Source organism: Thunnus maccoyii, chromosome 8 (genome assembly GCF_910596095.1).
Source record: "Thunnus maccoyii chromosome 8, fThuMac1.1, whole genome shotgun sequence".
Lineage (NCBI taxonomy): Eukaryota > Metazoa > Chordata > Actinopteri > Scombriformes > Scombridae > Thunnus > Thunnus maccoyii.
In genome coordinates this window covers 24,280,883-24,306,105 of record NC_056540.1, presented here as the reverse complement: position 1 = coordinate 24,306,105, position 25,223 = coordinate 24,280,883, and the positions used below count along the sequence as shown (strand labels likewise).

At 37.4% G+C, this 25,223-nt stretch overlaps 2 protein-coding genes and 1 long non-coding RNA gene across 4 annotated transcripts in view; 1 reads left to right on the top strand and 2 right to left on the bottom strand.

Annotated features, from left to right (window-relative positions):
- The window catches only part of LOC121901579, a 39,059-nt gene that overhangs the window by 3,791 nt on the left and 10,045 nt on the right, over positions 1–25,223 (bottom strand). The window contains exons 1-4 of one of the 2 annotated variants that reach the window (XM_042418412.1): positions 5,153–5,291; positions 4,659–5,000; positions 4,194–4,541; positions 3,278–3,409 (exon numbers count right to left, since the gene is read on the bottom strand). In XM_042418412.1, coding sequence (XP_042274346.1) covers positions 3,278–3,409; positions 4,194–4,541; positions 4,659–5,000; positions 5,153–5,195 — 865 coding nt within the window. In that variant the 5' untranslated portion in view covers positions 5,196–5,291. Of the gene's footprint in view, positions 1–3,277; positions 3,410–4,193; positions 4,542–4,658; positions 5,001–5,152; positions 5,292–25,223 lie in introns of those variants that run through there. The other variant, XM_042418411.1, reaches the window with a different exon arrangement.
- LOC121901592 lies at positions 18,037–19,644 on the bottom strand. The gene is made up of 3 exons (XR_006097333.1): positions 19,600–19,644; positions 18,561–18,625; positions 18,037–18,056 (listed from the first exon to the last, which is right to left on the bottom strand). It is a non-coding gene; the product is annotated as an uncharacterized LOC121901592 (long non-coding RNA).
- On the top strand, positions 22,442–24,262 carry LOC121901586. Its single transcript, XM_042418418.1, has 6 exons — positions 22,442–22,495; positions 22,655–22,981; positions 23,105–23,476; positions 23,667–23,774; positions 23,961–24,010; positions 24,108–24,262. The coding sequence occupies exons 1-6, from the start codon at positions 22,453–22,455 to the stop codon at positions 24,240–24,242; spliced, it is 1,035 nt and encodes a 344-aa protein (XP_042274352.1). The 5' UTR covers positions 22,442–22,452; the 3' UTR covers positions 24,243–24,262.

The following is a 25,223-nucleotide window of genomic DNA, read 5'->3' as shown; positions in this document are numbered from 1 at the left end:
AAAATGCAGATCTCATTTCAAACTCTGAAGGATCTGTTGGAGAAATACCAGCTGGCTGTCAAAAATGCTAGGGCTCAACATTTTTCTAATCTCATTGACAAAAACATAATCTCAGGGTACTTTTTAGTGTATTAAAGTCTGTCACCTCCTCCACTCCCACCTCATATTTAGAGGCATCTGTCTCTAAATGTGAGGATTCCTACAGTTCTTTAAAGACAAAGTACTTAGCATCAGAGCTAGTATCATTCCATTTGTAAATAGCCTGTCCATCTCCTCTGAGAACACCGCAGTTCTAAATTCCCTTAACTCCATCACTCTACCAGAACTTCATCATATCATCTCTTCTATGAAAACCTCCACCTGCTCTCTTAACATTATTCCAACTAAACTCTTCAAAGACGTTATTGGCACCATTGGCCCCAGCATTCTTTCAATTATCAATAGATTCCTGGAAACCAGCCAGTGTCAAGCCACTTTTAACAAAATAGAATCTAGACCCTACAGTCCTCAATAATTACAGGACAATCTACAAACTCCCCTATCTTTCTAAAATCCTTGACACTGTAGTTTTTAATCAACTGTTGTCCCACTTGGCTCAAAAACAGCATCTTTGAAAGATTCCAATTTGGCTTCACACCCCTGCACAGTACAGAATCTGCACTACTGAGAATAACCAATGACCTCCTTCTTGCTGGTGACTCAAGTAACTGCTCTGTCCTTTTGCTCTTAGACCTAACTGCAGCCTTTGACACTGCAGGTCATTCCATTCTCATTCACAGGTTAAGCCAGTGGGCGGGGATCTATGGCCCCGCATTAAACTGGTTTTCTTCATATTTGCCCAACAGATCCTTCAGTGTCTCTATTAGCAACTTATCTTCTTCCTCTGCCCCCTTGTCCTGTGGTGTCCCTCAAGTCTCCATTCTTGGTTCAATCCTGTTCTCCATCTATTTGCTTCCACTAGGTCATATTATTCAAAAGCACATTTCTTTTCACTGTTATGTGGATGACACACAGATCTACCTCCACCTAGAGCCCAATAACTACAACAAACTAAACGACCTCAATAACTGACTTCAAGACATCAAATCCTTGATGGCTGCAAACTTTCTCCACCTCAATGAGAATAAAACTGAGGTCATTTTATTTGGACCACAGAATTCAACCAACATTATTTCTCCTCCTCTTGGCCCATTGGTTTCATCTGTTAAATCAAATGCAAAAAATTTCAGTCATTTTTGATTTAGGATTGAATTTTGACAAATTAATCAGGTTGTTAGCTAAAGAATTGATTTTAAAATTCTGTTGTTTGTTTACAAGGTGTTAAATGTATTTGCCCTCTCTTACAGAACTCCTATACCCATAGCACACTGTCAGAGAATGAAATCATCTGACCAAAGACTTCTGTCTGTCCAAAGATCCAGGGCAAAGTGTTATGGGGACAGGGCTTAGTCTATTACTCCAAAATTATGGAATTCTCTTCCTCCCACCATCTGATTCTCCCCCACTAAGTGTCATGTTAAATCATACTTATATTCATTCGCCTTTAACTGTGACTAACTTAATCCAAGTCAGATATTCTTCCTGAAGTCTCTGTAAGTCTCTTCTTTCTCTCTTTTCTCTGTTATTAGGGACCGAGCCCAAAAGGCAGAGGACTACTGTAAAACAGAGCGAGGTAAGGGCAAGGACCCTATTGTTTTTCATGTGTTTCTTTCTTTCTTTCTTTCTTTCTTTCTTTCTTTCTTTATTATTATGGGACATCACACCTATATTTGACCCCCTAAACATGCTCAAAAACACACCACATTGGCACGCACATCGGGTCTGGTGAAAAATTTGATAAAATGAAAAAATTAACCCCTTAAGTGCCAAAATGTGCTCTCTAGCTCCACCTATGCAACTAAAATAGCCGCCATGGCCCGTAGGAATGTCGTAGAGGGATCAAACCAAAACTCAATTATTCGTCTCATCAAGACCTACAAATCATACACCTGACACCCCTGACCTAAATCCAACAGGAAGTCCGCAATTAGCCTTTCAAAATAAGACTTTGCCCCAATTTTGGCCCCTGAACAAACGCTATCTCCTCCGCAGGCATTAATGGTATCGGCTTCAAACTTTAATAGGTGACTTATGACACTATGCTGAAAAAAAGTTGTTAAAAACTTTGCAATAACTCGAACGGTTTGGATTTTATAAGCCCTGAAAGTTGCAGTGCCACATCACACATTACAATGTAAAACAATGGGGAGGCAATCTATCGGCATGAACTTTACGTCAAATAGAGGCTTCTGATGTCTAAACTATAAGTCTGACCACTTTCAAAACCTGTATCAATTGATTCGCAATGAAATTTCCTCTAAAAATATGATTTTTAATGTAAGATTTGGACAAAGTCATGGGATTTATGAGGAGATTTCACAAAAAGTGTACTTTAAAATCCTCCTCTCCAACTGCTCCTGGTGATGTCTCTCCCTCAGTGCTGTGAAACACTCCGCAATACACACTCATAAAATCACAGAAGGAGCAAGAGAAGACTTTAAAACTCACTCTAATATCTCAAAAACAATAAAAGATAGAAAAAACATGTAAATTCAAGATTTGTAGGTCAAAGTCTTGTGACTCATTTAAAGTTTTGAAGAAAGATGAGTTTGTATCTAAAACTATGTGGAGGCAGTAAACGTTCAAAAAGGTGTGGGTTCGCTCACACTCTCCATTCAAATATATGAGTATTTTTCTGTCCAGCTGCAGTTACTTATTGTCTCTACACACCTGAGAGTACACATTTCAATCAAACTTTGACCAGGTCATGTGGGTTGAAAGTCTCCTTTTCTAAAAATAGACTTGATGAAAATTAGGAAAATAATTTGTTTTACACACAAACTCATCAAGAGCAAGTTTTTAATTTACTAATTGAAATTCAAGTGAATGGGCCCAAAACTTGCATAATTTTGATGACACAGGGGTGAGCAAGACAGACATGTCTCACCCTGCAGAAAATTCTCATCCTGTCAATCAAACTTTCAAAATAAAAGCACACCACACTTGTAAGAAATATCTCTCATTTTTAAAAAGCAAAATGATCTGATCCCAACAGGCCAGAGTGCGAGGTCCTGACCAACACTGCTTGCAGCATTAATTTTGTTTTGTTTTGTCTTCCTCTCTGTGTACTAGGAAGCACTTTGGATCAACTGTGTTGTGTGTTAAGTGCTATATAAATAAAGTTGATTTGATTTTATTTGATTCAACTGAAACAAAAAGTAAGATATGGTGAACCTACCATTGCAATGTTCAAAAACTCTCCTCCCATTAATGTAGAAAATGACGACGGCAATCACAGTCACACAGCAGGCCAACAGCGCTCCAAGTAGAATGACAACTGGATCCAACTCTGATCCTGGAACCAAATAATCTCCAAAGAGACATTAAACATTATTTATTAATGGACTGTCAGGAGTCATCATTTGCTGGCATTAATTACATTTTGTCAACAATCTAAATAACTGTTAACTTAGTGTTGGAATGATGTTAAGTATTTTACTCTTTTTACTTTTACTTTCTACACATAGAGCATGTATAATATTTAGTCAAAAGTATCCTCTTCTTTTGGATTTGACAAATGCTAATAAACAAAATTTGATTTATAAATGATAATTATGGCTGAAATAGTGTCAGTCCAATGCAATCATATAAACGGCTTCACCAAATTAAGTTTTTCTATTTTTTTTATTTTAACATTGTTATAGTAGCCTAACTAACTGATGAAAAATTCTATACCAGCCGTCTTTGACTACAGATTTGTGGTGATGTGTGTTCATGGTTTGGTGCAGACATTTCCTAAAGAAAAGCTTTCCCTTTGTTCATCTGTCATTATCATGCTTAACTTTGATTGGCACAGCTGTTTCTGAGCTGAGACCATGAATGTGACTGGCTGAGAGAGTATTTAATAATCATCATACCAACTGATCTTTATTCACCTTCACCCAGCCTTTTTGCACTTGGTGCTTCTGCACATACAAGTGCAAAAGGCACTTGTATGTGCAGTGCACATACATGGGGGCTTAAAACTTTGGAGAAAGCAACAAACTAATAATACATTTTTAAAAAGAAAAAGCTGAAATCTAATATATTTTAACCAGGCTAAATACATTTATGCAAAATCTATTTATGATTTAAATACAACTGTAAATACATACTTGTGTCCACTTTAGTTCCTTCACCAAACAGGATTTCTCCACATGTGACCACAGCACAGTAGTAAATCCCAGTATCAGAGGAGTTCTGTATAGTTTTGGACAGACTGTAGACACATCTCCTTTCCACACGTTCATCACTCCTGTTCCTGTGAGTGTAAACGATGCCTGGATGAAATCCTCCTGATCCAGCTCTGACCCAGTACACACTGTGTACACCTGGACACTGATCTGTGTTTTCTGTTGTGTTCTTGGAGAGCAGTGAACATTGGAGAGTCAGTGCGTCTCCCAGCTGGACAAATGCTGTCTCCGGACTTTGTTTCACATAGACTGATTTCTGCTGATTGTTGTCTGTGTGATTCAGTAAAACAACATTTAAAAAAGTAACAAAATTAATTCACAATCTAAATTATATGAATGACTTAAAAATGTAAAAGATTGTTGCAATAAGGCACATATTATTTTTACCGTTCACAGCCAAGAATGTGCCATTGACGAAAGTTGGAGAAAACGACGTTCCTTTCTGACAGAAATATGTTGCTTCATCCTCTTTGCTTACATTTCTGATGATGAGAGAATACTGAGCATCCCCTTTTGCGACTGTGAAACGTGACTCTCTAAATTGTTCGCTGACTGTTATTTTGCCAGCGAGTCCAGAAGCGACTGTTTGGCCCATATGTCCAAGAGTCTGCTTATACCAGGTAAAGAATTTGTCGCTGTCAGAAAATGGACATCGAAAAGTAAAATTGTCACCAGGTTCAACCAAAGTCAAAGAGATCAGCTGAGGAACCTCTGCAGTTTGAATCAGAGCTGAAGAAAAACAAAAAAGACTTATTAGACAACAGCACAAAAACAATGAAATTTTTTTTCATTTCAAATTTATTTACAAGGTCTCATACACATTACTATCATAGACTGCTCAGACTAAATGGTTTCCCACATCTAATGAGAATTGTACTTACACACTGCAGTAAGAAGAATCAAAGCCGCCAGATGTCGGATCATTGTGGTACAGCACTCGTCTTCACAACTGATGTCTTCTAACCAGATGGAACGTTTGGTTACAAGGTGATCAAGGTTTACGTAGTGGAAAACATAGTGATTGGCCGAAATGCAGAACATGAACTTCCCCTTAGACAAACCAGTGATCTATTTTCCATTGACACAAGATGTACATGCACATAATTGTTGTGTTTGTATTGTTTTCAAAGCATTCTCTACATTCTGACCACTTGAACTATAATTAAGTTCAATTTCTTTGTGTCTGTAATTCCTGTTTCTGTGTTTTGTGTACTGTGTGTACAACTGTGTGAGTGTATTTAAAGATGGAGCTATGACGCAATGTTTTTACCTTTATGTTTGGATAATGCCACCTACCAACACACGTACACAGCACAGGCACGAAGATGACTGTAATTTTCTTTTGAACAAAGTTATATTTTCCTTGTTTCTTACCAGAACACATTTTTTGCTTCCTTGAGACATACTGTAACTCTTTGCTCACAAAACATTTCAAAAAACATTTACTTCATACTTTCAAACCTGCATTATTTACAGCTATGTTTCCTAGCTAACAGTCTTCCGCTTCCTGTAGCAATGCTGTGTTTCTAGCCACATTACCACCACAGAGTGTAGAATAGTGTGAAACTGTTGGCACAAGTGTGTAGGGGTGCCTGTAATGGAGCTAGAAATAGCAAACACAATACTGTAATACTGCTTGAAATTATTCACACGCACACAGGTGCTTTCAGTTATTTTGGCTGATTACGCATCTGCTCAGGTTGACCCTGTGTGGGTGTACCATGGGTGTGCAGGGCTTTTAATGGGAAGTTAGCTTACACATTGGAGCTATTTACTGACCCACAACAACTGGGCCCGATGGCTGAATGTAACAATATCATCATGTCCATAGGCACCTCAACAGTGGAGCAAGTGGAGAAAATGCATCCCCATTATTCATTTAGGGGGAGCAAAGTTATGGTTTTGCTACCCCACTTTTTGTCTTTTTAAAAATAAACGTATCATCACACAGTCCCCGCAATCCGGTGATTATATTTAAGCAGCTTATATCGATGATCATTTTACTATTTTCAGCAATTGACAAAAACAAGTAATAAAAAAACACACAATTTTGGACCACCCTTTGAGTTGGTTCAGTCCAACCTGAAGAGAGAAGCCTCTTTTATATGGAGAACCCGCATTGTAGCCATAAAGAGGATCCGCCTTTGAGCTGCATTTGATTTTTTTACACTGATCCACAAAAAGCCGTCTTAAAGCCATCTCTATGTGTGCTTTTACATAGCATGCCAGTGTTCCAGAGTCAGAGGTGCGATGAGATCAGACTGATCAGAGCTGTAAACTCTTCCATGGTCCTCATGGCCAAAGACGTTATATAAGTTATATAATGTTAAAAGTTAAGTTACACTTTTCTGTTGGCTTCCCGACTCATTTTAAAAAAAGATTAGAGAAAAAGAGGTAAATGTATAGTCAGTCATTCTGGAAAAAGACTGTTGACATTTGAACTAAACACCCAAACAAAAACACCCCTCCCTTCGTGCTCCTTCAGAAGCTCCACCCTCAAAATTCATGGACGCGCATTACCATGGCAACAACCAAAAGAGAAATATGGTGGAATACAAGGCGATGCATCCACTGTAGAGTCACTTCTGCTCCTCTCACAGTTTATCTCAAGCGGGAAAAAAAATTCTCATGTGAGCACAACAGTCCATCCACACTCTCCACCTCTCTGCGGCCTCCCCACTTCTCACTTAACCTGCATTTAGTGTCTCTGTCCACAGAAGCAGCCGTTTGTCAGCTACAGCTCCCAGGGAGCTGAGAGGACAAATTGCATTCACCAGGCTGACTGACAACAGAAATTTACTGAACCAAAATAGTTTGCATGTCGACTCCACAGGAGGAAATTGACAGAGTTTGTATTTATTGATAAATTGATACAGTTAATAAGTTGAAAACATATATATAGCATGACATTTGTGTAATTTAAGCAGCTGCCTGCTCAGATTATACTTCATTAAACGCAACAGAGACAGACTCAGAGTGTAAAAAAACGCGGGGGGTTTCCATGAGCCTGTCTCGGATTCAGCGTGGATCGATACATTTAATAAAATGGAAGCATATTTGTTCCATGAGAAAATGCTTTCTATATTGAATTGCTGAAGACGGGAGACTATCATTTCCTCACACAAACAACTGCTCTGATGACTTCCCCCTGTCCGGTGCATGAGCATGCTGATTGGCTGGATTTGTGTTGTGTTGCTCGCTCTAAGCCACTGTGTTTACATGCCCATTTATAGAGCCAACTATAACTACAACTACATCAGCTAATGGTGCTACTTAGAATAACTCCCCTAGACCCCCCCATACAATTAGTTATTTTTCCAAGTTTGCTTCCCCATTTTAAAACATAACCAGGCGCCTATGATCCTGTCCACAGAGTAAAGACAAAACCCCAATAATTTTGGGTACACAGTTTTTGGCAATTTTCCTAATAAGCTGTTAACATGGCTAATGAGAATGAATATTCCACTAATATTCCCATTTACATGCAGAGGGTTTTCAGGGTTTCCCTCTGCTCCAGTGGGAACGGGAATCACAAGATCTCCGCAGGTAGTGAAGTAAACCAGAAAGGTGAAAAACATTAGTGAGCTGCTGCCTGATAAGTGATATTGATATGACTGTTATTACAAATTTATTGTTACAAGCACATCCAGGACCTACGTTGTCCCATGATGTTTACTATACTGCTGAGTGTTTTTGGTGCATCACACAGAGTGCTTCAGTGTTTGCATTAAGTTAAGCTAATGTCATCTTGAACCTGCAGTTTGTGTAATCTCCACTAAAGCAGATGAATAGCCTAATGAGGACATTACTAATTTAATTCCAAACCTGTATTCGGTAGAATTTGGATGTTCAAATCAGGTTTAAGAGGAGGAAACAAGACATTTGAAATAATATTAACTACAGCATCAGTGGTAGCCTGCTGGTCTGAGGGGCAGTTGCAGGGGAAAGCCTGAGGAAACGTGGCCAAACCTACACAGAAAGTCAAGAGATGTGGAGAACTCACAGGTAAGTTGATGTTTCTTTGTTAAAGAAAATGTTTACTAAAAATATGCAGCATAAAAATGTAAGGAGACAGCTACTCAAAGGAATAAACTCCTCCATCTTTCTTGTCTCATAGCACTTTGTAAATACATTCTGCACGTCTGTCTTGAGAACAGGCGAGCAAAGCCACATGTTACAGCTACACTGAATGACAAAAGCTGTGGTGGGCCATTTCTCCGCCCTTTGACCAACAACTGAGGCTGTTTACTCAGAACAGACCTGACTGTGAGCTGCAACAGGATATACTGTAGGTGGTGAGGTTAAAGCAGGACAGACAAGCTGCAAGAGGTTTCGGCAGTCTCATTTTTATTGAACAAATTGAAATTATTGTTTGAAATGCTCATTTTAAGGACAAATAATGTCTGTAAATACAAATTGTTTTTAAAGGTACAACCATACACACATGAAGAGACTTTAACAAGGAGGTCAAATAATAATCAGGCAAACTTAACTTTCAGATCATGGTTGAAATCGACTGGGGAGGGACCAGTGAATGAGCACTCCCTCTCTCACAGCAACTACCAATGAAAACAACACCTTACATTGAAAGCCCAACCACAATAACGCCTAACTTTCCATGCATCATTTGTTGGCCAGTGTTGACTGTGAATACGTGTTTATCTGTGTCTGTTTGTGTTGTGGTTGCAAGCAGTACTGTGCACAAAAAGAAAAAGCAGAAAGTACAAAGCAGGACACAAAGTACATGAAAGTATTTACTGCAGTTGTTACTGTTCCTGTATCCACCTTGCTGGACACACCACTGTGTCAGGGAACCACTGGTTTATCTGTACAGTACGATAATTTTGATGTGTTGTTCAACACTTGTAGTAGTCAGACTGTCAGACTTAACCACAAACAGAAAGCATCTTCAGGCAAGTTTTGCTGCAGTTTTGACCCTTTACATTAACAATTTATCTAACGTTATTCTCTATACACCTACACTTACATATAAGTAGGTGAAGGAAGTAGAGTGTCAGAAACCTCCACTGTTGTATTCTTTTGATACCAGAGCCTGTGGTGTTGCACTTGACTGCATTATCATGTCAACTGGTTCTGTTATTGTGAATGTGTCCACCACTGTTCATGGGGTAGTAAGGTGGTATTTTTACTGTTTTACTGCATGTGAAAAACTTCCTTTTATTACAAAAAACAACCTTTTGTCTGTCAGTGATTAACATGCTGCCTCACAACAACAAGGTCTTGGGTTCAAATCTCTGCTGGATTATTTTATTTATTTATTTATTTTATTACACAGCATTGTGTACAGTATAGTCATTTTGATGTGCCGTTCAACACTTGTAGTAGTAAGAACAATTTTTTGTCAGACCGTCAGACTTAACCACAAACAGAAATGCAGACAAGTGTTGCTGCAGTTTTGACCCTTTACATTATCAGTCTATCTAGTTTCATTCTCTATACAAATACACCTACATACAAGTAGGTGAAGGAAGTAGAGCGTTAGAAACCTCCACGTTTGTCAGAGCCTGTGGTGTTGCACTTGACTGCATTATCATGTCAACTGGTTCTGTTTTGTTATTATGAATGTGTCCACCACTGTTCATGTGGTAGCAAGGTGGAATTTTTATTGTTTTACTGCATGTGCAAAACTTCCTTTTACTACAAAAAACACCCTTTTGGGATAGTCTCTCAATGATTAACATGCTGCCTCTCAACAACAAGGTCTTGCGTTCAAATCTTGATGTTATTTTATTTGTGATTTTTCTCCCCTTTTCACACAAGTCCCCTTCCTCAGATCAAAACATGCAGGTTAGTTGAGTCAGAATTCTAAACTGCATGCAGCTGAATTAGTTTCTGTGACAGCGTTGTGCTCTGCTCTCCTTTCACCAGCCCCCTGACTAGAGTCGTCAGCTCTTCCTGCTGATGTGACTGACAGGCACAGTGGGCGGGTCATCATTGATGATGTGGAACATCTGGATTGGCTGCCTCCTACAATATTCAAGATGGCCCCTCCATCTTTGTGATGTCACAAATCATGCACATAGGCCCACCTCTTAAACAGGCACAGAGAAACTTTCCCTCTTTAGTAGATAAACGTGAAGACAGCCTTCTAGTGTCAGACTCTGCACATCATTCTGCACAGTGAAGGCCGACCATCCAACTGAAGGAACAATAAGCAAAAAACATTTTTGAGTGGAGGGGGACTTTAAGTTGCAGTAAAACATAAAATAAAAGACATTGAACACTTGAAATCTCCACCATTAAACATAATGAAGAATTACTCAACATCAAGGTTTTGTTTGGAAAGATGTCTCTGAACATCTTTTGGTTTGATTTCTAGTTTATAGGGTTAGTATAGAAAAAACACTGAGATAAATCATTCTGGAAATGGACAATATATCACCCCATCAATCACAAAAAAAAGCACCTGCTATGTTTTTTAGAGATTCTGGATATCAGGCTACTGGCCAATAAACATGGTAGTAATGACAACAATGCTCTAAAAGTGTCACTTCTTCCCACAAATGAAAATCTGACAAATCATCCAAAAGTTCCTTGATGCATGACCCCATCAGGATAAAATTAATTCCAGTTTATGGTGATTTTTGTGTGTGTCCTAAACAACTTGACCATAACTATCAGCTGAAAAGTCCATCCAAATATCGTAGAAATCTAGACAAAATGTTACGAACAAGAGTGTTTCAGGTTATTGTAGTTCACGTCAAGATTGAATTAAATCATCTCTTGTGTTTACTCTCAGTGTCAGTAATAGAAACCCACCATGAAACATGAAACAAAAGCTTGCTGTTGGTGTTGTTTCATGTGTTTAGGTTGGAAAGATGTTTGATATTATTTCCACTGTGGTAGTACACGGAAATGCCAACATAACAAGCAACCAATCAGATTGTTCCGAAATTGTTTCCTCCCATTTCATATGATTACATTAAGGCAGATCATCTTCTGATCCTGTTTAAATTAACTGCTGTCTTACGTGAATTAACAAGAAAATGCTGTTTGTATTTTATATCCTGCTCATGCTCAGAGTTGGGCGTAAGTATAAAAAGGCATCTTCACTCTGGATATATTTCAATTATATTGTCATCTTCTTGCAGCAATTTAGAAAAAGGTATACATGAATCTATGTTGTTTATTATTGCTTTGTGTTTTGTTTTTTTTTTATTTAGGATGCGCAGACAATCAGATCTTTATGACAAACACTGTTGGTGATGATGTGACTGGAGCAACAACCTTTTTTGCCAGATCACTTGCATCAGCACCCTCACAGTGGTCCCTTTCAAAAGAATGATGGTCACTGGTGTTGGAGCTGGGAGGAGCATGGCTGTTTTTTAGCAATAATTAATAATTATCACAGATAATTATTAATTATTAAAATTAATAAAAATATTAATATGAATTAATAATAACAGGGCACCACCTGGATACCGGAACCAATAACAGACAGTGAGGTAGTTTCATAAATGAGTTAATCTAGAATGTCAATATCTGAGGGATATCAACATTTATAGGTGAACAAAGAAGGTTTGAGTTCGAGCTCTGACTCTCTCAATTAGCTCATAAATGAGCACAATAATCACAGAAGACTTCTCTTGAAATGTATAACAGTGTTTATTAAACAATAGCAAAGTTAACAACCTTTAGCCGATGCTTTGATCAATAAATCACTATCCTAAAATCTAATTCTACCTAAGCAAACATACATAAAACAACAGCTGTACATGGTAAAACACAGGTGTGTGTGTGTGTGTGTGTGTGTGTGTGTGTGTGTGTAGCTGGCAAGATGGTGGACGTGATCTGGTGTGATAACGTCGCGCAAGAGTTTAGATGGTGGACGTTGGACGTGACTATAGGAGGAAGTCACGTCACACAAGGACCAAATAACGGATGTGACCGCGGTGTTTTGGTTAGACAATAGAAAGATGGTGCCGCCTGGGGGTCAGCATCTCTGCACTCAATTCAATGTATCAAACACACGTGTCTGATGGTAGGTGACAAGGGGCAGAGCGGCGCTGTGTCCCATGTTATCTGACCATCAGATGTGTAAGAGAGGTGCGTGTATTGTGTATGTGTTTGCGCGTGTGTGTGGGTTAGTAGCAAGAGAAAAAAGAAAAGGGGAAAGCTGACTCTCAGTGGAGTTCCGCGACGGTGAGGGGATAGCAGCGCTTTGCCTTATCCACAGAAAGCACACGTATGAACGGTAGTCTGTACGAATGTTGTCTGGTTTGTTAACTGACAAAGCAACTTACTTTTTATGGTAGCACAACAGCAGACCCAGGTGGCACAAACAAGGCAGTCTAGTGTGGTGAAGACTACACAAGACTACTCAGGCAGCAAACTTTAACTACTCTTCAGAGTATAGCAGGCAAACAGACTCGGAAGTCCGTCAATTCACGCAATAATAACACAAGCAATAAAGCTTAAAAAGCTAAAAGCTAAGAATACACAATTTAACACTGTCTCTGCCCAGACACCTCTTGGTCGCTTTAGAAAGCCCAGTCCGACTTGGTTCCTCTGCTTGGATGCTGACGGGGCCGTCCTCCCACTCTGACGGTGAGTTTGACCACAGCTGATCCTCGGCGGGCATTGCGGACAAAACAGCAGAGTCGACTCAGTTAAAGATGAGGCAGTCCTTCATCTCTGTGAAGAAATCCTTTCTCCCTTTTGCAGGCAAATTGAGAGCGCTGAGTTGCAGCAGTGGTCTGTCTCCCGGATACAGTGATTGCGTTCGGGTGAACACGGGGCAAAGTCCCAGCTCGTCCAGTGAGAGGAGGCTCTTCAAACTCGGCGAGGAAAATTACAGGTGCACAGGGTTACATCCTTAAGTAAAAAAGCAAAGCTTCCGGTTACAATGGAAAGGCAATGTCAAATTTGTTCAGTCACTTATTAAAGCTGCAGTGAGGTCACGGCTGCGTTACTATGACTCACAGTGGTGTTAGTGAGTCTCTGCCAATGGGAGATGAGAGTTTGGGGTTTCCCAGATTTCACACCAAGGTGCAAACTGCAAAAGCAGGCTGGGAGATATAGTCTGTGAGAGCAGCATATTGGCACAGCTCTTTTGTTTCAGAGGTTAAAGTGCAAAGGCAGCCTTGTGGTCAGACTTCAGAGTTTACATGTAGGCCTGCCTTTGTCTGACCCCAGGGTTGATGCCCAACACTGGTCTCACCCAGATCCAACTTCTCTTAGCAACTATCAATATAAAGCAAAAACCTCTGTCTACTCCTGTAAATGATTGTGATGATACAATCATGTATTGTTATTGCACTTGCCTTGATGAACAGGTAAAACAGTTGTGCTCAAGCCCAGCTTCCTGAGACTTGATACAGAGTGATACAGGAAGAAGAGCCCCTTTTGAATTCACACCTTATTTTAAAAGCCCAACCACAACAATGCTTAACTTTCCATACATCGTTTGTTTCAGTAAACAGATTGTAACTAAGTGTGTGTGTGTGTGTGTGTGTGCATGTGTGTCCGCGCGCAAAGAGAAAGTATAAAGTACAAAGCAGGACACAAAGAACATAAAAGTATTCATCACAGGACTTTTGAATTATACAACTATAACTCTTCTGTGTAATCCCTGTATATTTCGCTGTGTATTTGTCTAATGCAGTTCAGACGATTTATTTCAGGGATTTTAGAAACCAGGTCACAAACCCCGATAAATATGGTCGTGCTACAGTGAATGACAACGAGACACAATAAGATGTACAAAACAGTACAATGTGCTGTCTTGTGATGAAAAAGTAATCCACTGATTTATTATTGCACTCTTATAACATTATCAGACTCACAATGGATAGTTTAAAAAAAGGATGAGAACTGATGCAGCACAACCAGAGATAGTGACTCTCAGCAGGAGAGTCCATCCACAATATTGACATTGGGAGATTAGTTCACATCAAGATCAGAGATATTGTACACAAAAGATCTGTCATGTTTACTATAACAGAGATAGAGAGAAACACGAGATGACAGGGGCTCACTGCTGGTTTTGTGTCTTGTGTTTGGAAAGATAATTGAGATTTTTTCCTGTAGCGAGAGGCCAATTAGGTTGCTCTAAAATTGTTCCCTCCCAATTGATTACATTATCTTTTAATTGTTATAATTTACTACAGTCTCAAGTGGATTAACCAGAAAATTATGGTATTTTTTATACTACTGATGCTCAGATTTGGGTGTAAGTATATGTAGAAAGGTCAGATTTACTCCATATATATATTTAAAGTATTGTCATCCTTTTACAGTAATTTAGGGGAGGGCGTATATGATTTTTGTTTAATGTCTTCCCAGGATCATTTGTGCAATGTGATGCTATTAGAAGGATTTCAATGCTCAGAAAAATTGAGCCAGGTTCAACTTTTTTGCCAGATCACTTGCATCAGCATCCTCACAGTGGTCCCATTCAAAATAATGAGGGTCACTGGTCCCACAAAGATCCAACTTCTCTCAGCAACTATCAATAAAAACCACTGCAGATAAGTGCAAAAAAACCTGCTCTTTGAATATCGATATCAAAATATCAATATATCCTCTTTAATAGTCTTTAATTTATATTTTGTTTCATCCTTACATGAGGGACAAGAAACTAATTTAATTATATTTATCAATATTTTGTGAATCCAGTTTTCTTGTTTCTGTAGTTCATCTTTACAATACGTTTGGTCTGACACTTGTTTGTGGTATCTTAGCTTTTTCTGATTTGCAATCAATATCATTAAATTTCTTTCTGATACTGTTTTCACAGTTTTACTGTTTGTTCCAGTAAAATTCTCACAGGCCACTCCTGCCTTCAACCACTGTTGGAGGTGTGTTTAGCTCGCTGCAGAGCTGTGCACCTACACACAGAGTGAGGACAGAAGCTGGACATGCCAACCAAAGATGAAAAGCGCTACAGGATGAGAGCAGTAATGGAAGAGTTCCCAAAATTCATAAAAACAAGAGATTATCATTGATTATCGTTGAAATTATCATTAAAATTACTGAGTGAACGGTGAAGAATGAGATGTGAAATATGCTTCACAATGACCAAGATAAGACCAATGTGACAGGAAGTGCACTTTGAATCTGTGACAACCAATCACATGAATTTCTTAGAGTGACATTCAGTGTCGTGGCCACGTTACATCACCTCCTTTACTCAGTGAAATACCAGAAAGGTTCCTAACAAGAGACAATGTCAAGATGATCATGTTATGGCTAACACTGCTTGTTCTTCATCAAGGATGTAAGTGCCATCTAATTCTGTGCATTCTGTATACAACTAAGAATTTGCATGCTGACAAGATGTTTGGAGGGTCATATATCATCTTTTTGCGTAATACATTTTGTACATTATATTATAATTGTTGTGTATTCTATATTTTCATTTCATTCAGATTCGCTGATTCCAGTGATCACGGTTCAACTTGGTGAACCTGTAAACTTGACATGTGCTTTCCCTAATGATGAGTTCAGCTTAAAACATCTCTACTGGTACAAGCAGAGTGCCGGTGATACTCTGAAATTAATTGTGAAAGTGATTAAATCTAGAACACCTGAGTATGAACCAGAGTTTTCTTCCACAAAATTGGACACAAATACTGATAAAAATTTTAGTAACCTGACCATTTTGAAGACAACCCAAGAAGACGAGGGGATGTACCATTGTGCAGTCATGGAGTGGACGAATACTGAATGGAGCGGGACATATTTGTTAGTTAAAGGTAATACTGTGATCTATTTTACTTTAACTTTAAAGTGCCATTAAATTTCCCAATTTCATTACAAAACTTAAATTTCTATTTTAAAAATGTGTATGTGGATCTCAAAATTTTAACAGTTTTGCATTGCATAGGAAGCACTGAAAGGACATCAAACTATACTGTTGTTCAGTGGCCGATAATTTATAGGAAAATGTTTTTGTATATAAATGAATGTCTACATAATTTCACTCAAGTATACAAAATAAGTTTAATATTTTTATTTTCAATACCACAGGACCAGAACCTGATATCACTGCCATCACTCAAGACTTTCCATCTGATCCAGTCCGTCCGGGAGACGCTGTGACTCTCCAGTGTTCAGTCCTCTCTGACTCTGAGAACAAGACGTGTCCAGGAGTACACAGTGTTTACTGGTACAAAGCCGGGTCAGATGCATCTCATCCAGACATCATCTACGCTGATGGAAGTAGCCGTGATGAATGTAGAAAGAAAACTGGCATTCACTCATCTGCAAAGAGCTGTGTCTATCGCTTCTCTAAAAACGTCAGCTCCTCTGATGCTGGGACTTATTACTGTGCTGTGGCCACATGTGGAGAGATATTATTCGGAAATGGAACTAAACTCATCATTGAAGGTAAATTAATTTCTATATAATGGTGAGATTATCATATATGTGTGTGTTTTATCAGGAGTCAAGTACAATCCCTTTAGATCAACTAACAAAAACATTTGTTCTTCAAGTAACATCATCTTATCATAATACCAACATTATTAATTACTACTTCTTAATGTTAAATCATTTCCTTCTTTTCGTAATGCTTCAGTTGTCAGCTGGTGGGATTTACAGAAGGCCAACACACTTATCTTTCTGCTGTGTGCTGCATTGGCTATAAGTCTGGTTGTTAAGAAAAAATCTTGTGATTGTTGCAACGGTAAGTTAAGGAAACTACTCAAACATCAGTCTATCAAACAGTATTTGGTAAAAGCTGTAAAATCTTTAGATTCATAGTAGAGTTGTGTATAAGTCAGATTGCTGGACCATTTATCAAAGATAAAGTAAAACCAGTGAAGCCTGTGTTGCTGATCATTATTTATCATTATTTTCTGTTTTTAATTATCATTATTATATTTAAAATAAAGCTGCCGCTTCTCTGCAAACACATACTGAAACAGCCAGTGGTGGTCAGCAGGTAAGGAATTTAAACAGAATATGTCACGAGAAAAGTTATCAGCATGTTTTTTTTCTGTTTGTACCTTTTTATATTGACATGCATGATGTATTTCCTCAGATATATGAGGACTATTTGGTTTATTCTGCACTGACCAAGAAGACAACTGGCAAAGCAGGGAAAAGGAATGCAAAAGCAACGGAGGAAAATTGTGTCTACACCAATGTCTTTTATTTACTTCAAAAACAGGAATGAATCATCATGAAAGTTTGACATTTAATAGTTAAACCTTTTGGGATAGTCTTTAACATACCGTATCTTTTACATTTTGTTTAATGTTTGTGGATTTTTAAAAAAATTAAATTCATCAAAGAAGCTTGTGATGACACCCAAACTGTCTTTTTGAAACATTCATCTTAAAATGATTCATGAGGATGATTTCCTATTTGCCTTCTTTATCTGATCTGCATTTTTAAGGTTTGAACAATCCCCCTTTACCCACATCTATTATCAATGCCATATTAAGGTATTGTACTAAAAGACATTAATGTTTGTATATATGTTCTGCTTTTGTTTTACATAAACAAATGTGCATCATGAAATTTGAATTTTGCAAAGGATTTCAAGAAGACTGATGTTCAACTTCCTCCTGTCGCTGTCTGTGCACATAATATAATGTACACCCTAAAACGAGCTAAGCTATGGACCTCTGCAGAGAGTTGGGGAGCAGTGTAAAGGTCCTACTCTGCCTATAGAGCGGGGTGTTGCTGGGTATGGTAATCTAATCTAACATCTGAATACACACACTGTGTGTTCTCTCTCCTCATTTTACTCCCTCTTTTTACTTTCAGCGAGGAGAAATCCACCGCTGTATAGTTCACTGCCTTTGCTTCACCATCCTGCAAAAAATATATGTGTGTGTTATTAAATAATTTAGAGATCATGACTGTAACATCATTAACTGAACAATGAAGTTATTTTCTTAGGTGGCTTATTTAATCAGTTTCATTAGCCTAAATGTCTTATTGATTATTCATTCCTCTGTCATGAAAGCAGCAGATGTGTTATATTATTGAATTGAACTGCTTTTAAAAACCAAATTTAACATTATTTTATGTCATTTCTAATGTTACTATATTATTTTAAAATACTCCTTTGATATTTCTCAGTGATCTGTTTTGTATTCATACTGCTTGATTTTATCCATGTTTATCATATAGTAAAAACATTATGTTACTTAACAGTGAATTTATTTTATTTTACTTTGTAACTTCTTGATCTGACAAAGGAAAAAAAGGAAAAAGTTAGCAAAATATTCATTACACTCCTACATCAAGATCACTAGACCTAGCCAGTGCAAACAGGGCAACACACCGTCACATATTTACCAGAAGCATAGTTACCGGGTCATTTGATTGATCCACTGTTGACTTGTCATGTCCAAGATTATGAGAAGCTCCTTTTGTTCCTGTTAATAAAAGCAAAACCTTCAGTGTGTTTACTGCTGTTGTATCAGTGTGATTTGTGTCTCATTAAAAGACAGAAATAAATAAAGCAAGTCTCTGTTCACATTAGTTACACAGTTGTCTCTGCAGTTCACTTCAGTCCCTTGGCTGCCCCTCGACCAAGTCTACCAGAGGACTGAGCAGTTAGAGGTGAATTGTTTTGCTCATGGGAAACTACACTTTGTAATGCCATATAACACCTGAAATTAAATGTTCAATATACAAAAAGGACACAATCATTATTCACATGATGAAAGAACATTCATCAACCAGTAGAAGTTACTGCTACTTAGGGAAATTAATATAATTTTTTTTTAAAAAACTAAAAAAAAAACATACAAGGATAGTGAAGTCATAAAATTGTTCACTCCTTAAAGGTTTACAATATTTTATCACCATAAAAATGTATTTTTTACACTTTTTAATTGTAATTTTGACACTGAAACATTGAAAAACCACCATCTAACTACTCACTAAAAGAAGTGATTGCTGTTATTAGTCTTTGGAGCTGTTTCTAAACAAACTACTGTGCCCGTACTCTTCATAATGAATAAACATGTCGCCTGATGCAAAGTGTGGTTCACTGACAGGTTTTTAATAATTTTTGGATATCTATGGAGGTCTACAGCACAGGGGAGTAAGATATATCAGACTTTGGATACAGACAAGTAGGATCAATTCATGGTTGGTTTGGCTCTGCACATGAGATTTGTTGACAATAAGAAAAATATAGAAAATCAACTTAAAACAGCCTTTAAAGATTTAACGTTGGCAGAGAGCAATTTTCCCTGTGCTAATGAAAACAATGTTTGAGAGTCAAACATGTACATACAATACATCATTCTGCACAGTGAAGGTCCAACATCTAAGTGAAGTAACAATACATTGAGTTGAGGGGACTTTAACTGAAACAGAAAGCAAAATACAGTGAACATACCTTTGCAATGTTCACAAACTCTCCTCATGTTAATGTAGAAAATAAGGATAGCAATCACAGTCACACAGCAGGCCAACAGTGCTCCAAGTACAAGGACAACTGGATCCAATCCTGATCCTGGAACCAGAAAACAATCCAAAGAGATATTAAATAATGGACTGTCAACATTTGCTACTGTAAACACATTTAAAAAACCACAGTAATTACGTTTTGTCAGCAGGCAACTTTGGTACATTAATGTTGGTTTCAGTTCAACATTCTGCTGCTAATAACAACCACTACTGGCACAACTTTGTCATGGGTGCTGCTTGAAGCCGGGCTCAGACTACAGGAGTTTTAAAATCCTAACTAATTTTGAAATCCAGTTGCATCACGCACATAAGGAAAAACTTCATAGATGTTCTTCTCTCTAATCTTAATAATGTCAAACATGGACACACTACAAGATTTGAAAATAATGGTGCATCACACACGACAAGATATTTGTTCACGCACTTGAACACTGTCAATTGAAGCCTGTGCGAGATGGTCAAAAAACTTAACCTGTTTACCATCACTTTCTTTGACCAATTTGATAAAATTGATTTGTCAGGATCCCAAAAAGGGTTAAAAAAAAAAAAAAGGACTGAATCAACTGGACTGAAGCTTACATTCACGATGTTGAAGGTAAGACCGGAGCCTGCCCGGCTGCACTGGAAACACTGTACGTTAGGATAGCAAACATGAAGTTTGCAAATAAACATTAACATCTTCTACTACTACTAAAGCGGTCAGATGACAAATCAATCAATTGGCTTATGCAAATATTAAAAAGTAACTAACATTATATAGTTTCATGATCAACCAGCATCAAAGATACAGTAATATGATAGCAGATCAGCTTGTTGTGTGCAGAATTCCATTCAAAAATGTTGAGATTTAATATCGATTTTTGAGAGCAGGATGTTCACAGAACATGATAAAACCTGACAGTTTGACTGACAGACTGAATCTTCATTTTGGTGTGAATATGACAGTTTAGCAACCAAATCAGCGGGATAAAAATATGAGTTTTTATGATGTATTTATGAACTGTTGAGTGTTGAGTGAATCAGGCTAGCTAATATTAGCAGCTTTATTTTCAGCCTATGTGCAATTATGCATCTGATTACGCTGGTTTTGTTCCTGGATCCCTGATTAACCAATAGCTCTGTAGATATAGATTTAATTAGCTTGCAAGCTATTTTATGTTAAGTTATTTTTCTCAGTAACATTGGCGGTAGCAGGTGCTAACAGGCTAAGCTAACAGTGTTCAGTGGCATTGTGTTAGCAGCAGTCCGGACAGATGAACTCCTAACCAGCCTGAGAAAACTCCAACTGTGGTCCAAAAAGAAATCAAATTACAAATGTGGGTCCATGCAACTCTTATCAGTTCAATTTTACATATAAAAAATGAAGTTCATGCGAAGGTAGTCACTTCTGCTTTAAAATACTTTAGCTATGCTACAGGTTGTTTATTTGTCCAGGTTTGGAGGCAATAACTGCGGTAACATAACGTGCAATAAAAATGAGACATCAACACAAAAAATAAAGTATGCAGCAGGACACAAAGTACATTGAAGTACTGTTCACAGGGTTTTTGTTTTCAATATTATATATTATAGATATTATTATTATTAGATATTCATCTGTGCCTTCAAAAGCTTAGATGACATTTTCAGATAAGCCAGATGATCATAGGAGTGACTGTCAGCAGGAGAGACCATCCAAATATTGACATTGGTAGATTAGATTACATCATGATTAAAGATATTGTAAACAAAAGATCTGTCATGTTTACTGTAAGAGTCAGTTATAGAAACCCACAACAAGAATCAAATACAAGATAACAGGGGCTCACTGCTGGTTCTGTGTCTGGTGTTTGATTCCTTGATTACATGACAAATCATCCTCTAATAGTTATAATTTAACTGCAGTCTCGAGCAGATTGGCCAGAAAATGCTGATTATATTTTATATACTGCTGATGCTCAGAGTTGGGGATAAGTATATGTAGAAAGGTCAGATTTACTCCAGATATATATTTAAAGTATTGTCATCCTTTTACAATAATTTAGGGGAGGAACATATATGATTCCCACAAAGATACAACTTCTCTCAGCAACTATCAATAAAAACCACTGCAGATAAGTGCAAAAAACCTCTATTTAAATATCAATATCAAAATATCAATTATAGTCTCTATAATCTTGATTTGTACTTATATTTTGTTTCATCCTTACATGAGGGACAAGTAACTAATTTAATTATATTTATCAATATTTTGTGAATCCAGTTCTCTGTAGTTCGTCTTTACAATACATTCTGACACGTGTTTGTGGTATCTTAGTTTTTCTGATTTGTAATCAATATCATTAAATTTCTTTCTGATACTGTTTTCACAGTTTTACTGTTTATTCCAGTAAAATCCTCACAGGCCACTCCTGTCTTCAACCACTGTTAAAAGTGTGTTTAGCTCGCTGCAGAGCTGTGCACCTACACGCAGAGTGAGGACAGAAGCTGGACATGCCGACCAAAGATGAAAAGCGCTACAGGATGAGAGCATTAATGGAAGAGTTCCCAAAATTCATAGAAACAAAAATCTTTGAGATTATCATTTAAATGACTGAGTGAATGGTGAAGAATGAGAGGTGATATATGCTTCACAAAGAACAGGATAAGATCAATGTGACAGGAAGTTAGTCTTTGAATCTAGATTCTGTGATAACCAATCACATGCATTTCTCAGTGTGACATACAGTATCGTGTCCGCATTACATCACCTCCTTTACTCAGTGAAATACCAGAAAAGTTCCTAACAAGAGACAATGTGAAGATGATCGTGTTATGGGTAACACTGCTTGTTCTTCATCAAGGACGTAAGTGCCATCTAATTCTGTGTATTCTGTATACAACTAAGAATGCATTTTGACAAGATGTTTGGAGGTTCATATAATCATCTTTTTGCATAATACATTGTGCACATTATACAGTAACTGTTATTTACAATGCGTATTCTATATTTTCATTTAATACAGATACGCTGACTCCAGTGATCATGGTTCAACTTGGTGAACCTGTAAACTTGACATGTGCTTTGCGTAATTATGATCTCAGCAGAATAAATCTCTACTGGTACAAGCAGAGTGCCGGTGATACTCTGAAATTAATTGTTAAACTGTATAGATCTGCAAAACCTCATTATGAACCAGAGTTTTCTCCCTCAAGATTGAACGTACATACTGACGAGAATTTTAGTAACCTGACCATTTTGACGACAACCCAAGAAGATGAGGGAATGTACCATTGTGCATTCGTGGAGTGGATTGATTATGAATGGAGCGGGACATATTTGTTTGTAAAAGGTAATAATGTGATCTATTTTACTTTAACTTTAAAGTGTCTCTAAATTTCCTAATTTCATCACAAAACATAAATTTATATTTTCAAAAGTGATCTAAAAATTTTAACATTTTTGCATTGCATAGGAAACACTGAAAGGACATCAGACTATACTATTGTTCAGTGGCCGACAGTATCTGATCCAGTCCGTCCAGGAGACTCTGTGACTCTCCAGTGTTCAATCCTCTCTGAATACGAGAACAAGACGTGTCCAGGAGTACACAGTGTTTACTGGTTCAGAGCCGGATCAGATGCATCTCATCCAGACCTCCTCATCTACGCTGATGGAAGTAGCCGTGATGAATGTAGAAAGAAAACTGGCATTCACTCGTCTCCAAAGAGCTGTGTCTATCGCTTCTCTAAAAACGTCAGCTCCTCTGATGATGGGACTTATTACTGTGCTGTGGCCACATGTGGAGAGATATTATTTGGAAATGGAACTAAACTCATCATTGAAGGTAAATTAATTTCTGTATAATGGTGAGATTATCATATATGTGTGTGTTTTATCAGGAGTCAAGTACAATCCCTTTAGATAAACTATCAAAAACATTTGTTCTTCATGAAACATCATCTTATCATAATACCAACATTATTAATTACTACTTCTTAATGTTAAATCATTTCCTTCTTTTCGTAATGCTTCAGTTGTCAGCTGGTGGGATTTACAGAAGGCCAACACACTTATCTTTCTGCTGTGTGCTGCTTTCGCTATAAGTCTGGTTGTTAAGAAAAAATCTTGTGATTGTTGCAACGGTAAGTTAGTCTATCAAACAGTATTTGGTAAAAGCTGTAAAATCTTTAGATTCATAGTAGAGTTGTGTAAAAGTCAGATTACTGGACCATTTATCGCTGGTAAAGTGAAACCAATGAAGCCTGTTGTTGATCATTATCTATCATTATTTTCTGTTTTTAATTATTATCATTATATTTATAATAAAGCTGCCGCTGCTCTGCAAACACATGCTGAAACAGCCAGTGGTGGTCAGCAGGTAAGAAATTTAAACAGAATATGTCACGAGAAAAGTTATCAGCATGTTTTGTCTGTTTGCACTTTTTTATATTGACATGCATGATGTATTTCCTCAGATATATGAGGACTATTTGGTTTATTCTGCACTGACCAAGAAGACAACTGGCAAAGCAGGGAAAAGGAATGCAAAAGCAAAGGAGGAAAATTGTGTCTACACCAATGTCTTTTATTTACTTCAAAAACAGGAATGAATCATCATGAAAGTATTCACATTTAACTGATGTTCAACTTCCTCCTATCGCTGTCTGTACACAAAATATACTATACACCTTAAAACAAGCTAAGCTATGGACCTCTGCAGAGAGTTGGGGAGCAGTGTAAAGGTCCTACTCTGCCTATAGAGAGGAGTGTTGCTGGGCGTGGTAATCTAATCTAACATCAGAGTAAACACACTGTGTGTTCTCTCTCCTCATTTTACTCCCTCTTTTAACTTTCATCGTGGAGAAATCCACTGCTGTATAGTTTACTGCCTTTGCTTCACCATCCTGCAAAAATATATTTGTGTGTTATTAAATAATTTAGAGATCATGACTGTAACATCATTAACTGAACAATGAAGTTATTTTCTTCTTCTTCGGTGGCTTATTTAATCAGTTTTATTAGCCTAAATGTGAAAAGTCTTATTGATTATTCATTCCTCTGTCATGAAAGCAGTAGATGTGTTATATTATTGAACAGGACTGTTTTTATAAAACAAACAATATTCTTTTATGCCATTTCTAATGTCACTATACTATTTTAAAATACTCCTATGATATTTCTCAATGATCTGTTTTGTATTCATACCACTTGATTTTATCCATGTTTATCATATAGCAAAAACATTATGTTACTTAACAGTGAATTTATTTTATTTTACTTTGTAACTTCTTGATCTGACAAAGGAAAAAAGGGAAAAATTTGGCAAAATATTCATTACACTCCTACATCAAGATCACTAGACCTAACCAGTGTAAACAGGGCAACACACCATCACATATTTACCAGACACATAATCACCAGGTCATTTGATTGATCCACTGTTGACTTGTCATGTCCAAGATTATGAGAAGCTCCCTTTGCTCCTGTTAATAAAAGCAAAACCTTCAGTGTGTTTACTGCTGTTGTATCAGTGTGATTTGTGTCTCATTAAAGGACAGAAATAAACAAAGCAAGTCTTTGTTCTTTTTACA